Genomic DNA, 14849 nt, shown 5'->3' with positions numbered 1-14849 from the left:
CAGTTCTCATGATACTTGACCTCAAACTTCATGCACCCAATACTGAGCTCTTGGTTTCTCCCTCCAAATCTTCTTTTCCTGTATCTTCTCTATGTCATTAAATGGTGATTATATTCTCTAAGCTACTCAGGATTATCTTTGACCCATTTCTTTCTCCCATATTCCACATTTAATCTATCCGTTATCTCAGATCTGCCTTCAAAATATGTTCTATATACTAACACTGAACAATTCAAGAAGGAAATTAAGGAAACAATTTCATTTACAATAGCAGTGAGATAAAAGAGTAAAATACTTAAGAATAAACTTAACCAGGACTTCCCTGGTGGTCCAGTGGCTAAGACTCTGAGCTCTCAGTGCAGGGGACCTGGGTTTGCTCCCTGGTCAGGGAACTAGATCCCACATGCCACAGCTAAGACCCAGTGCAACCAAATAAATAAAAATAATTAAAAGAAAAGAATAAACTTAACCAAGGAGATAAAAGACTTATATTACACTGAAAACTACCAAATGTTGCTGAAAGAAATTAAAGATACAAATAAATGGAAAGTCATACTGTATTCATGGATTAGAAGACTTAATATTGTTCAGATGATAATAGCACCTAAAGTGATGTACAAGTCAGTGCACTTCCTATCAAAATTCCCATTACTTTTTTGCAGAGACAGAAAAATCTATTTTAAATTTCATAGGAAATCTCAAGAGATCTAAATAGCCAAAACAACCTTGAAAAAGAACAAAATTGAAGGTCTCAAACTTCTTAATTTAAGAATTTATTGCAGGGACTCCACGCTTCCAGTCCAGGGGGCCCAGGTTCAGTCTGTGGTCAGGGAACTAGATCCCACGTGCTACATCTAAGATGCAGCCAAATACATACATACATACATATATATATATTTCTATATAAAGAACTTATTACAAAGCTACAGTAATCAAAATAGTGTAGTGCTGGCATAAAGACAGACTAGTGGAGTAGAATTGAGAGCCCAGAGATAAACCCTGACATATATGTTCAAATGAGTTTTGACATGGTGCCAAGACCATTAATGAGGAACAGACAGTCTTTTCAACAAATGATGCTGGAAAAACTGGATATCCTCATACAAAAGAATGAATTTGGACTGTTACCTTACACTGTGTACAAAAAAATAGGTCAGAGACCTTATCATAAAACTGTAAAACAGTATATCGTTTGACAGTGATTTGTTGGATATGATGTTAAAAGTACAAGTAATAAAAATTATAAATAAATTGGAATGTATCAAAATTTAGAATGTCTGTGCATCAAAAGTTTGTGCAGTCCCTATCCAAAATACATAAAGAACTTCTACAACTCAGCATCAGCAACAACAAAAAAAAAACCTGACTTTTTAAATGGGCAAAGGACTTAAGACTTTTCTCATATAGCGAGATACAGACAGCCAATAAGCACGTGAAAAGATGTTCAACATGCTAATCATTAGGGAAATACAAATCAAAACCACAATTGAGATATTGTTTCACAATCATTAGAGCTAATATTTCAGAAAACAGAAAAATAAATATTTCTTGGATGAGAAGAAACTAGAACCTTTTATACACTGCAAAATGGTACAGCCACTTTTAAGACAGTATAGCAGTTCCTCAAAACTTTTAAATACCATGTGACCTAGCGATTTCACTTCTGGCTATTTACCAAAAGAATTGAAAACAGGATCTCAGTGAGATTATTTTGTACCCATGTTCAATAGCAGCATTATTCACAATAACCAAAAGTGGAAGCAGCTTGGGTGTCCATCAATAGATGAATGTATAAAGGAAATATGATATATACATACAATATTATTCAGCTTTAAATATTATTTAACCTTATTCAGCTTTAAAAAAGAAGAAAATTCTGACACATGCTACATTATGGATGAACCTTGAGGACATTATGGCAAGCAAAACAAACTAGTCATAAAAAAGACAAATACTGTATGATTACTCTTATATGAGATATGTAGAGTAATCAAATTCAAAGATGGAAAGTAAAATAGTGGTTGCTAGCAGAGACATTACTTTGCCGACCAAGGTCCGTCTAGTCAAGGCAATGGTTTTTCCCGTGGTCATGTATGGATGTGAGAGTTGGACTGTGAAGAAAGCTGATCGCCGAAGAATCGATGCTTTTGAACTGTGGTGTTGGAGAAGACTCTTGAGAGTCCCTTATACTGCAAGGAGATCCAACCAGTCCATTCTAAAGGAGATCAATCCTGGATGTTCATTGGAGGGACTGATGCTAAAGCTGAAACTCCAATACTTTGGCCACCTCATGAGACGAGTTGACTCACTGGAAAAGACTCTGATGCTGGGAAAGGTTGGGGGCGGGAGGAGAAGGGGACGACGGAGAATGAGATGGCTGGATGGCATCACCGACTCTGTGGACATGAGTTTGAGTGTACTCCGGGAGTTGGTGATGGACAGGGAGGCCTGGCGTGCTGTGATTCATGGGGTCGCGGAGAGTCGGACACGACTGAGCGACTGAACTGAACTGAACTGAACTGAGGGACTGGCAGAGGAGTTGGGGGAAGGAGGGAACGTTTAATTGATACAGAGTTTCAGTTTTGCGAGATGAATGAGTTTTGGAGATTTGCTGCGCAAAAATGTGAATGTACTTGCCACTAATAAAGTGTACACTCAGAGATGGTTAGGATGGTAAATTTTGCGTTACATGTTTTTAACCACAATTAAAAAATTGTTTACTCTGTAAGATATTTATATGTTAAAAAATATGATAACATATTATGGAGTTATACAGGATAAGTGGATGACAACAAAAGCACAAAAGCTGAGAGGGGTGCAGTGAAAGAATACTATTATAAGGCTCTTACTGGCTCAGAGGTTAAAGCGTCTGCCTCCAACGCGGGAGACCCGGGTTCGATCCCTGGGTCGGGAAGATCCCCTGGAGAAGGAAACGGTAACCCACTCCAGTATTCTTGCCTGGAGAATCCCATGGACGGAGAAGCCTGGTAGGCTACAGTCCACGGGGTCGCAAAGAGTCGGACACGACTGAGCAACAGAACGGAACACTATATGTAAAGCAGTATATACCTGAAATTAGACTAGTTACATATCTGTACTTAAACCCTAAAGTAACTACTACAGAGAGTTATAGCTAAATCAAACAAAGGAGATAAATGGGATTATTTTAAAAATCCTAAAGAGAACAGAAAAACCAGGAAAAGGGAATAAAGAGTAGATGGGACAAATAGGAAACAAAAACCAAAGTAATAGACAAACATAATTGTTTCAATGACCATATTAAAGTGTACAATCTAAACACTGAGTTAAAAGCAGAGACTTAACAGATTGGACCAAAAAAAAGAGCAAGACCTAACCATATGCTCTTTATAGGAAACCTAGGTCAAAAAGATGAAGAAGGTACACGATACTGACACAAATCAAAATGTAATTGAAGAGGCTAATTAATATCAGAGGATTGCAGAGCAAACCTATTGCTAGGGATAAGTCACTTCTTAATAATAAATGGTCAATTTATTATGGTCAGTTAGGAACATTACATTTAAACATTCATGCAGATCTCCTGGAGAAGGGAATGGCACCCACTCCAGTATTCTTCCCTGGAGAATTCCATGGACAGAGGAGCCTGGCGAGTTATAGTCCATGGGGTTACAGAGTTGGACACGACTGAGTGACTAACACACACAATGTCAAAGCTAAAAAAAAAAAAATACGAAGTGTAAACCTGCAGTGAGAAGTAAACAAACCTGCAGCTATTGTCAGAGATTTGATTACCTCTCTCTCAATAATCAAAAGAATAAGTAGAAAATCATTGCATATATAAAAGACTTGAATCAACTAACTTTACCTGATTGATGTTAATGGAACACTCCATCCAACAAAAGCAGAACATAAATTCTTTAGAAGCACTATAAAACAAGTCTCAATAAGTTTTAAAAGAATTCAAGCCATACAAAATACATTCTCTGACCTCTTGGAGTTAAATTAGAAATTAATAACAAAAATCTCTGGAAAACCCCCAAATATCTAACGTCTAAATGACCCATGAGATGAAGAAATCAAAAGGTAAATTAGAATATCATTTGAACTGAATGAAAATACAGTATATCAAAATTTTAAAGATGCCACTAAAGCAATTCCTGTATTAGAGAAGAATGTCTAAAATCAGTACTCTCAGCTTACACTTTAAGAAATCAGAGAAAGAAGAGCAAATTAAACCAAAAGTAGGCAGAAGAAAGGTAATAAGAAAGATCAGAGCAGCAGTTGGCAAACTAGCAAACAGAAAAACAGTAGAGAAAATTACTCAAAGAACTAGAATTGCCAAGCCTCTGGCCAAACTGATCAGGAGAAAAAGAGAAGGCACAGATTAACAGTATTAAAAATGAGAGAGATGACATCACTACAGATTATGGAGATAATAAGGAAATCTTATGAACAAGTTTTGCGGAGAAGGAAATGGCAACCCACTCCAGCGTTCTTACCTGGGAAATCCCATGGACAGAGGAGCCTGGTGGGCTGTGGTCCATGGTGTTGCAAAGAGTAGGACACAACTTAGCAACTAAAACAAACAGGTTTATGGCAGTAAATTTGATAGCTTCTATGAAATGGACAAATTCCAGATGATTTGATAAATATCCCTATTTTTATTAACAAAATTGCATTTAAAATTATCCAAAAAAGAAAACTCCAAGTACAGATGGTTTCTGATGAGTTCTAACAAAAACTTAAGGAAGAGATAATAACAGTTCTATACAACTCCAGAAAATTGAAAAGATGGGTATACTTCCCATTTCATTCTGTGAAGCCAGAATCATCCTGATAGCAAAACCAAACCAAAAACATTACAAAACAGAAAAGTACAGACAAGAATCCCTCTTGAAGCATATACTCAAAAATTCTAAACAGATTTTAGCAAATCATATCCAACAATACGTAAAAAGGATAATTCATCATGATCGAGTGGCATTTATCCCAAGAATTCAGGTTGATTTAACTTTCAAAACTAATATAATTTCTCATATTAACAGACCAAAAAAGGGAAAACCTATGATCTCAGTGCATGCTTAGTCCCTCAGTCTTGTCTGACTCTTTGCAATCCCATGGACTGTAGCCTGCCAGGCTCCTCTGTCCCTGGAATTCTGTAGGCAAGAATATTGGAATGGGTAGCCATTCCCTTCTCCAGGGGATCTTGCCAATCTAGGGATTGAAACCAGGTCTCCTGCATTGCAGACAGATTCTTTACCATCTGAGCCAGTAAATGCAGGGGAAAAAATAGCCAGAATCCATCATGTATTCCTGATTAAAAAGTCTTAGCAGGTTTCTGGGATGATGTAGCGTTCATGGAGGGCAGTGCACAGGGCCTGGGGGGCAGCTGGCCAAGAGTTGACAGACTTGCAGTATCCTTGTCTCCCCAACCCTTACCCAAGACTACTCAAGAGGATGAAGCCTCCCTGATGGCAGGCTCAGCATGTGGGAACCACCTGTCTGAGACTGTCCTTGTTGCTGAGGCTGACAGAGGGCCTGGTTTCGAGAAAGACAGACTGACAGTTACAAGAGTCCCTTCCCTTGGGCAGTGAAAAGAATCAGGGAGTGTGCTTTGTGTGCCTCTTAAATAAAAGGAAATTTAGGTTTTTCCTCCCAGAGCTGACCTCAGGTCTGTTCATTGCATCTGTACCACAGCAAATAATTTCTAACCCTTGATTATGACCTACCAACCTACCAGGAGACTTTAAAAAGGTGGTCTTGAGCAGACAGCTGTTGTTTCCACAGGTTTTTGAGCACCTGTGGTATTTCACAAGCTCTTATAGAACAGCTTGTACCACAGGCACAGGTTTGCCATTAGAATCAAGTGAAAACAGGTGTTAAGATCTGGCCATACACAAACGTTATTGTTGGTAAACAGCAAATGTCAGTAGGCAAAGTCACTTGATTTACAAGAATTTGACTTCTTAAAGAGGTACCTTTAAAACCCCTGTTTCAACATATGAGACTTTCTCTCATTTTTTGAGGACTAGTATGGACACTGTGGCTTCCCTTGTGGCTCAGCTGGTGAAGAATCCACCTGCAATGCAGGAGACCTGGGTTCAATCCCTGGGTTGGGAAGATCCCCTAGAGAAGGGAAAGGCTACCCACTCCAGTACTCTGGCCTGGAACATTCCATGGACTATAGAGTCCATGGGGTCACAAAGAGTCGGAGTTGACTGAGCGAATTTCATTATCATTCATTATTCATCATCATGGACACTGTGCCTCCTTGGGGGGCAAAAGCTACAAAAGAACCATCCTGCTGTCTTTACCACTTGTTTCCAGTACTTATAGGTTATGGATATGTTTTTATGATCATCTTATACACTATTACCGTTGTTTTTATTTTTATTTTTTTTTACAGTAAAAGTTAAGTGACATGTTTTAAATCTCTTAGCAAAGTAAACAAAAGGTAACTTCCTTAAACTGATGAGGAACATCTATGAAAAACTGACCCAGGTGGCGCTAGTGGTAAAGAACCCACCTGCCAGTGCAGGAGATATAAGAGACACAGGTTCTATTCCTGGGTTTGGACAGTCTTCTGAAGGAGGGCATGGCAACCCACTCCAGGATTCTTGCCTGGAGAATCCCGTGGACAGAGGAGCCTGGCGGGCTACGGTTCATAGCATTGCAGAGTCGAACACGACTGAAGCACCTTAGCACACACGTGCGATCATATTAAAGGAGAAAAACTAGATGGTTTTTCCTTAAATTAGGAACAAGAGATAGATGTGTGCTCTGATGACTGTTTCCACACTATACCGGAGGTTCTAGCCAATTCAGTAAGGAACGAGAAAAGAAAGAAAGGTATCTGTATTAGAAATAAAGTAAAACTATTCATTTGCAGATGACATTATTATCTGTGAAGAAAATTTGATGGAGCTCATTAAAAAGATACTGGAACTAACAGACGGGTTTAACAAGGTTGCAAGGTATCAGATCATTATACATTAATGAATTTCCTGTACAAGCAATGAATGGGAATTGAATTTTTAAAATACCATTTTATTAGCATCAACAGGAAATAGCATAAACAGAATTCTTAGAGAGCTCACAAAAGATATGCAGGCCTATACAGTGAAAACTGTAGAGCGTTGTTGAGAGAAATAAGAGTTAAATAGATGGAGAGATATACAGTTTTTGGGGGAAGACTCGGTATTAATATGTCATTTCTCTCCCAGTTGATCTATACATTCAGAACAATCTCACTGTGGATCCCAAAAGGCTTTTGTTTTTAATAGAAACTGACAACATGAACCTAAAATAATATGGGAAAACAAAAGATCAACAACAACCAAAAGATACAGGAAAAGAAGAAAAAAGTTGGACTTGACTTCAGATTTGTCACAGTGCTACAGAAATCATCACCCTGTGGTATTTGCTTAATGATAGACAGATAAATACATGGTACAAAATAGTATTCAGATATAGACCCACACATTTATGACCATAAATAAACTAATTTTTTCCAAATGTAAAAAGCAGTTCAGTGAAGGAAGGACAGGTGGGGCTAGAACAATTATGTGTCATATAAAGAAAATAAAACTTTGATCCAACCCTTGAACCATATAAAAAGTAACTAAAATGAATCAGAGAGCTTCATATTAAAGGCCTACATATAAACTTCTAGAAAGAAAATAGAGGAAACTCTTGTAACATTGGGATAGGCAAAGATTACTTAGATATGACACCAGAATACAATTGACAAATGAAACATTGATAACTGACATCATCAAAATTAAAAGTTTCCCTGGTGACTCAGATGATAAAGAATCTGCCTGCAGTGCAAGAGACCCAGCTTCAGTCTCTGGGTCAGGAAGATACCCTGGAGATTTCAGTATTCTTTCTTAGAGAACTCCATGGACAGAGAAGCCATGGTGGGCTCCAAACTGTAGCCATGGTGAACTACAGTCCATGGGGTCACAAAGAGTCTGACACAAGTGAGCGACTAACACTTTCACCAGAGTTAGAGAAAATATATGCAAAATGAATTCTATTTAGAGTATGTAATCTCTAGATAGCTCTGTAGTTCAGTGGATAGCACATTGAAGTTTTAGCATATGTAAAATACTCTCAAATCATAAACAATAAACTCTAGAAAAATGGGCCCCTTCATGGATCACAGCCATGTCATGGGGAAGGGGCTTGCGTAATTCAACGAAGCTACGAGCTATGCCATACAGGGCCACCCAAGACAAATGAGTCATAGTGAAGAGTACTGACAAATTGTGGTCCACTGGAGGAGGAAAGGGCAACCCACTCCAGTATTCTTGCTGCGAGAACCCCCTGAACAGGATAAAAAGCAAAACGACCAGACACCAGAAGATGAGCCCCCCAGGCGGAAAGATGTCCAGTATAAGTACTTGGGAAGAGAGGAGGATAATTACTAATAGCCCCAGAAAGAATGAAGCAGCTGGGCCAAACAGGAAACAACACTCAGTTGTGGATGTGTCTGGTGGTGAAAGGAAAGTACAGTGCTGTAAAGAACAATATTGCATAGGAACCGGGAATGTTAGGTCTATGAGTCAAGGTAAATTGGATGTCGTCAAGCAGGAGATGGCAAGAGTGGAAACATTGACATCTTAGGAATCAGTGAACTAAAATGGACGGAAATGGGCAAATTCAATTCAGATGACCATTATATCTACTACTGTGGGCAAGAATACCTTAGAAGCCATGGAGTAATTAACCCTCATATTCAACAAAAGAGTCCAAAATACACTACGTGGGTGCAACCTCAGAAACCACAGAATGATCTCCATTCGTTTCCAAGGCAAATCACTCAGCGTCACAGTAATCCAAGTCTGCCCAACCACTAATGCCAAAGAAGCTAAAGTTGACTGGTTCTTTGAAGCCCTACAACATCTTCCAGAACTAACACCAAAAAAAGATGTCCTCTTCATCATAGGGGATTGGAATGCAAAAGTAGAAAGTTAAGAGAGATCCAGAATAACAGGCAGGTTTGACTTTGGAGTACAAAATGAAGCATGTCAAAGGCTAACAGAATTTTGTCAAGAGAATATGCTGGTGATAGCAAACACCCTTTTCCAACAACCCAAGAGGTGACTTTGCACATGGACATCACCAGTTGGTCAGTACCAAAGTCAGGTTGATTATGTTCTTTGCAGTCAAAGATGGAGAAGCTGTATACACTCGGCAAAAACAAGACCTGGAGCTGAATGTGCCTCAGATCATGAGCTCCTTATCACAAAATTCTGGCTTAAATTGAAGAAAGTAGAGAAAACCACTAGGCCATTCAGGTAAGACCTAAATCAAATCTCTTAAATGATTATACAGTGGATCACAACAAACTGTGGAAAGTTCTTAAAGAAATAGGAGTACCAGACCACCTTACCTGCCTCCTGAGAAACCTATATGCGAGTCAAGAAGCAACAGACATGGAACAACTGACAGGTACAAAATTGGGAAAGGAGTATGACAAAAGTGTATATTGTCACCCTTTTAACTTCTATGCAGAGTACATCATGCTAAATGGCGGGCTGGATGAAGCTCAAACTGGCATCAAGATTACCAGGAGAAATGTAAAGAGCCTCAGATATGCAGATGATACAGCTCTAATGTGCAGAAAGCAAAGAAGCGCTAAAGAGCCTCTTGATGAAAGTGAAAGAGGAGAGTGAAAAAGCTGGCTTAAAGCTCAACATTCAGAAAACTAAGATCGTGGCATCCAGTCCTATCACTTCATGGCAAATAGATGGGGAAGCAATGGAGATTATGACAGACTTTATTTTCTTGGGCTCCAAAATCACTGCAGATGGTGACTGCAACCATGAAACTAAGACACTTGCTCCTTGGAAGGAAAACTAGAACAAACCTAGACAGCATATTAAAAAACAGAGACATCACTTTGCTGACAAAGGTCCATATAGTCAAAGCTATGGTTTTTCCAGTAGTCATTTACAGATAAGAGTTGGACCATAAAGAAGGCAAAGTGCCAAAAAATTGATGCTTTTGAACTGTGGTGTTAGAGAAGACTCTTGAGAGCCCTTGGACAGCAAGGAGAGCCAACCAGTCAATCGTGAAGGAAATCAGTCCTGAATATTCATTGGAAGGACTGATTCTGAAGCTGAAGCTCCAGTACATTGGCCACCTGATGTAAAGAAGAGTTACTGGGAAAGACTGTAATACTGGGAAAGACTGAACACAAAAGGAGAATTGGGCAGCAGAGGATTAAATAGCATCGCTGACTCAAGGGACGTGAATTTGAGAAAACTCTGGGAGATAGTGGAGGACAGAGGAACTCGGCATGCTGCAGTCCACGGGGTCACAAAGAGTCGGACACCACTTAGCAACTGAGCAACAACAGAAAAATTGACCAAAGATTCTAGCAGACGCTTCCCCAGAGAAAATATGCAGGTGGAATGACTACATGAAAGGATGCTCAACTTCATTAGTCATTATGGAAATGCAAATTAAAACCTCAGTGAGATGCCACTGCACACCTGTTAGAATCGAATGAAAAAGACTGGCCACACCAAGTGTTGGTGAGGAGGAGGAGAAATTGGAATTTTCATACACTACTGATGGAAATGTGAAATGGTACACTCACTTTGGAAAACATTTTGGCAGTCTCTTAAAAAGTCAGACATGTGAGACTGGCTCTCCATGCAGCCAGAGCTTGGGGCATCCGAAACTTCTGGAACAACTACCACCGAGACAGCAGGAGACACCCTGTGGCCCAGCGAGACTCGCCACTCTTCCCTTGGACTCCCGCCCACGCTGCCACCACCAGAGACCTCAGTGAGCAGGGCTCACTGCCTGCCTTGCACTCGGGAGGGGCTCAAGCCCCCTGGGGGCTGAATAGGTAATCAGGAACCCAGAAGTATCAGTGTTGATGTCTTCCCTTCTCAGTGGTGTTTCTGGTGTCCACCTCAAGAGTCTCCTTGGCCAGTCTTGATACACTTGGAAATTAAACAGAGGATCCACTGCATATATTCTTTTTGAAAATTTTCATTGTATGTGTTCAGTACTCACAGAGTGAGGGACAGGCCAAAAGTACAGCAGTAGGTATGGAGAGGCCATGGAATATCCTCCAACCAGATAATCATCGCTGGAGTAACTGGAAGCATCTGAATGTACTATCAAAAAATAGCAGCTCAACACAAATCACTGGACCAACCTTAGGAGGGCAGAAACCAACACGAAGAAAGAATTCAAAATTGAATCCTGGGAAAAGAAGACCTCAAACACAGTAAGTTATAATAATAATGAAAAGGCAGAGAAATACTACACAAATTAAGAAGCAAGTTAGAAAGAAAGAAATCCAAATGAAGAGGAAACAGGCAACTACATGAAAAAGAATTCAGAATAATGATAGTAAAGATCATCAAAAACCTTGAAAACAAAATGGAAAAAATGCAAGAATCAATTAGCAAAGACCTAGAATAATTAAAGAATAAACATACAGAGACAAACAACACAATTACTGAAATTTAAAATATTCTGGAAGGAATCAATAGCAGAATATCTGAAGCAGAAGAACGAATCAGTGAGCTGGAAGATAAAATGGTGGAAATAACTTCTGAAGAACAGAATAAAGTAAAAAGAATGAAAAGAACTGAGGATAGTCTCAGAGACCTCTGGGACAATGTCAAACACACCAACATTTGAATTACAGGGGTCCCAGAAGAAGAAGAGAAAAAGAAAGGGTATGAGAAAATTAAGAGGCACAAAGAGTCCCGTACAGGATAAGCCCAAGGAAAAACACACCAAGACACATACTAATCAAACTAACAAAGACTAAACCCAAAGAAAGAATATTAAAAGCAGCAAGGGAAAAGCAACAAGTAACGTACAAGGGAAACCCCGTACATTTAAGAGCTGATCTTTCAGCAGAAATTCTGAAGGCCAGAAGGCAATGGCTGGATATATTTAAAGTACTGAAAGGGGAAAATCTACAACCAAGATTACTATACCCAACAAGGATCTCATTCAGAATTGATGAGGAAATAAAAAGCTTTTCCAACAAGCGTAAGTTAAGAGAATTAAGTACTACCAAACCAGCTTTACAACAAATGTTAAAGGGACTTATATAGTCAAGAAATACAAAAGAAGGAAAAAGATCTACAAAATCAACCCCAAGACAACTAAGAAAATGGCATTCAGTTCAGTTCAGTCTCTCAGTCGTGACCGACTCTTTGCGACCCCATGAATCTTAGCACACCAGGCCTCCCTGTCCATCACCAACTCCCGGAGTTCATTTAAACTCATGTCCATCGAGTCAGTGATGCCATCCAGCCATCTCATTCTCTGTCGTCTCCGTCTCCTCCCGCCCCCAATCCTTCCCAGCATCAGACTCTTTTCCAGTGAGTCAACTCTTCGCATGAGGTGGCCAGAGTATTGGAGTTTCAGCTTTAGCATCAGCCCTTCCAATGAACACCCAGGACTGATCTCCTTTAGGATGGACTGATTGGATCTCCTTGCAGTCCAAGGGACTCTCAAGAGTTCTCCAGCACCACAGTTCAAAAGCATCAATTCTTCAGCGATCAGCTTTCTTCACAGTCCAACTCTCACATCCATACATGACCACGGGAAAAACCATAGCCTTGACTAGACGGACCTTTGTTGGCAAAGTAATGTCTCTGCTTTTTAATATACTATCTAGGTTGGTCATAACTTTCCTTCCAAGGAGTAAGCGTCTTTTAATTTCATGGCTGCAGTCAGCATCCGTAGTGATTTTGGAGCCCAAAAAACTAAAGTCTGACACTGTTTCCCCATCTATTTCCCATGAAGTGATGGGACCAGATGCCATGATCTTTGTTTTCTGAATGTTGAGCTTCAAGTCAACCTTTTCACTCTCCTCTTTCACTTTCATCAAGAGGCTTTTGAGTTCCTCTTCACTTTCTGCCATAAGGGTGGTGTCATCTGCAAATCTGAGGTTATTGATATTTCTCCCGGCAATCTTGATTCCAGCTTGTGCTTCTTCCAGCCCAGCGTTCCTCATGATATACTCTGCATATAAGTTAAATAAGCAGGGTGACAATATACAACCTTGACGTACTCCTTTTCCTATTTGGAACCAGTCTGTTGTTCCATGTCCAGTTCTTTTTTTTTTTTTTTCAAGAGGGTATTAAATCTTTTATTGATTACACATGATAATGGATGATACACAAGCTTCATTCCCATCTATAACTTTATCTGGTACCATAATTCAATTTAGATATATTGCATAGGATGTGCCAACAATCATTAATAACCAAAAAGAAAAAAAAAACCTCCATGACTTTGCATGGGTGACCCTTTTAATGGTGAACTCCAGGTCACAACACAGTAACTGTCAGTTCAACTACACCAAGGTTCTGAAGACAACAGCTTCTCCACCAAGCAGATTGTAAATAAATTTCAAATGGAACCTGGCATCACCCTGAAGGAATTCTAACTTCACACTGTTGGGGTAGTTTACCAAAATGGCTTCAGAGTAGACTAACTTTACACAGCACATTAAAAAAAAAAGACATTTATTCAGCGTCATGATCAGACTATTACATTTAGCAATCAACAGCATGGGTGCAAAAAAAAAATCTACCTTAAAACCCTTTGTTGGAATGCTTTACACTTTCCACAGAACAGAAACTAAAATAACCTGTTATACAATTAGTCACAAGTACAGTCCTCCAGTTTTTTGCCCATACACATGAGTATTGTCTAAAACATGTCTTCTTTGTAGCAGCTAGGCCCTGCCACCACTGTGCTTGGCTGAGTTCACAAATCCGTTGTAACCTGTAGCTTCCCTGTCACTTCTCTGGCTCTCCTCTCCTGCTCAGCTTTGTTTCCTGGCAGTAATTAAAACCTTCTGCCACTGCCATAGCTACTGCTGCTGCTGGAACCACCATAGCCACCTTGGTTTCGTGGTTTAGCAAAATATTGACCTCCACCACCATAGGGGCCAGAACTTCTGCCTCCAAAGTTTCCTCCTTTCATGGGTCCAAAATTTGAAGATTGATTGTTGTAATTGCCAAAATCATTGTAGCTTCCGCCACCTCCAAAATTGCTTCCCTCATTACCAAATCCATTATAGCCATCCCCACTGCCACCATATCTGCCACCACCACGGCTACCACCAAAGCCACCTCGACCACTGAAGTTTCCTCCACGACCAAAGTTGTCATTCCCACCGAAACCACCTCCACGACCGCCACCAAAGTTTCCAGAACCACTTCGACCTCTCTGGCTGGATGAAGCACTAGCCATCTCTTGCTTAGACAGGGCTTTTCTCACTTCACAGTTGTGGCCATTCACAGTGTGGTATTTCTGAATGACAATCTTGTCTACGGAGTCATGGTCATCAAAGGTTACAAAAGCAAAGCCTCTCTTTTTACCACTGCCTCGGTCAGTCATGATTTCAATTACTTCAATTTTCCCATACTGTTCAAAATAATCTCTCAGGTGATGTTCTTCAGTGTCTTCTTTAATGCCACCAACAAAAATCTTTTTCACAGTTAAGTGGGCACCAGGTCTTTGAGAATCTTCTCTTGAGACGGCCCTCTTTGGTTCCACAACTCTTCCGTCCACCTTGTGTGGCCTTGCATTCATGGCCGCATCCACCTCCTCCACCGTGGCGTATGTGACAAACCCGAAACCTCTGGAGCGCTTGGTGTTTGGATCCCTCATTACCACACAGTCTGTGAGCGTTCCCCATTGCTCAAAATGGCTCCTCAGACTCTCATCGGTTGTTTCAAAGCTCAATCCTCCGATGAAGAGCTTCCGCAGCTGTTCGGGCTCTTTGGGAGACTCTGATTTAGACATGACGGCAGTGGAGGCGGGGAAGACTTTAACGATGCTTTCTCGGCGGCGTCCACGGGCAGAAA

General features: G+C 40.1%; 3 protein-coding genes across 4 annotated transcripts in view; 2 read left to right on the top strand and 1 right to left on the bottom strand.

Moving 5' to 3' along the window:
- The window catches only part of RNF130 (ring finger protein 130), a 147481-nt gene that overhangs the window by 99538 nt on the left and 33094 nt on the right, over positions 1-14849 (top strand). The gene's annotated exons all lie outside the window — the stretch shown is intronic.
- The window catches only part of LOC129558648 (E3 ubiquitin-protein ligase TRIM13-like), a 29273-nt gene extending 14424 nt beyond the window's left edge, over positions 1-14849 (top strand). Inside the window, exon 1 of the mRNA XM_055429982.2 lies at positions 1-14849. This exon is cut by the window's left edge and continues 14424 nt beyond it. The gene's annotated coding sequence lies outside the window, so the exon portion shown is untranslated.
- LOC129558649 (heterogeneous nuclear ribonucleoprotein A1-like) lies at positions 13810-14844 on the bottom strand. The gene has a single exon (XM_055429984.2). It carries the CDS (start codon positions 14785-14787, stop codon positions 13825-13827), a length of 963 nt encoding a protein of 320 aa, XP_055285959.2. The 5' UTR covers positions 14788-14844; the 3' UTR covers positions 13810-13824.

This window comes from Moschus berezovskii, chromosome 8 (assembly GCF_049115385.1).
Source record: "Moschus berezovskii isolate FMDL1 chromosome 8, NW_MosBer_1.0, whole genome shotgun sequence".
Lineage (NCBI taxonomy): Eukaryota > Metazoa > Chordata > Mammalia > Artiodactyla > Moschidae > Moschus > Moschus berezovskii.
The sequence above is the reverse complement of the archived record's forward strand: the minus strand, read 5'-3'. Positions and strand labels throughout refer to the sequence as shown.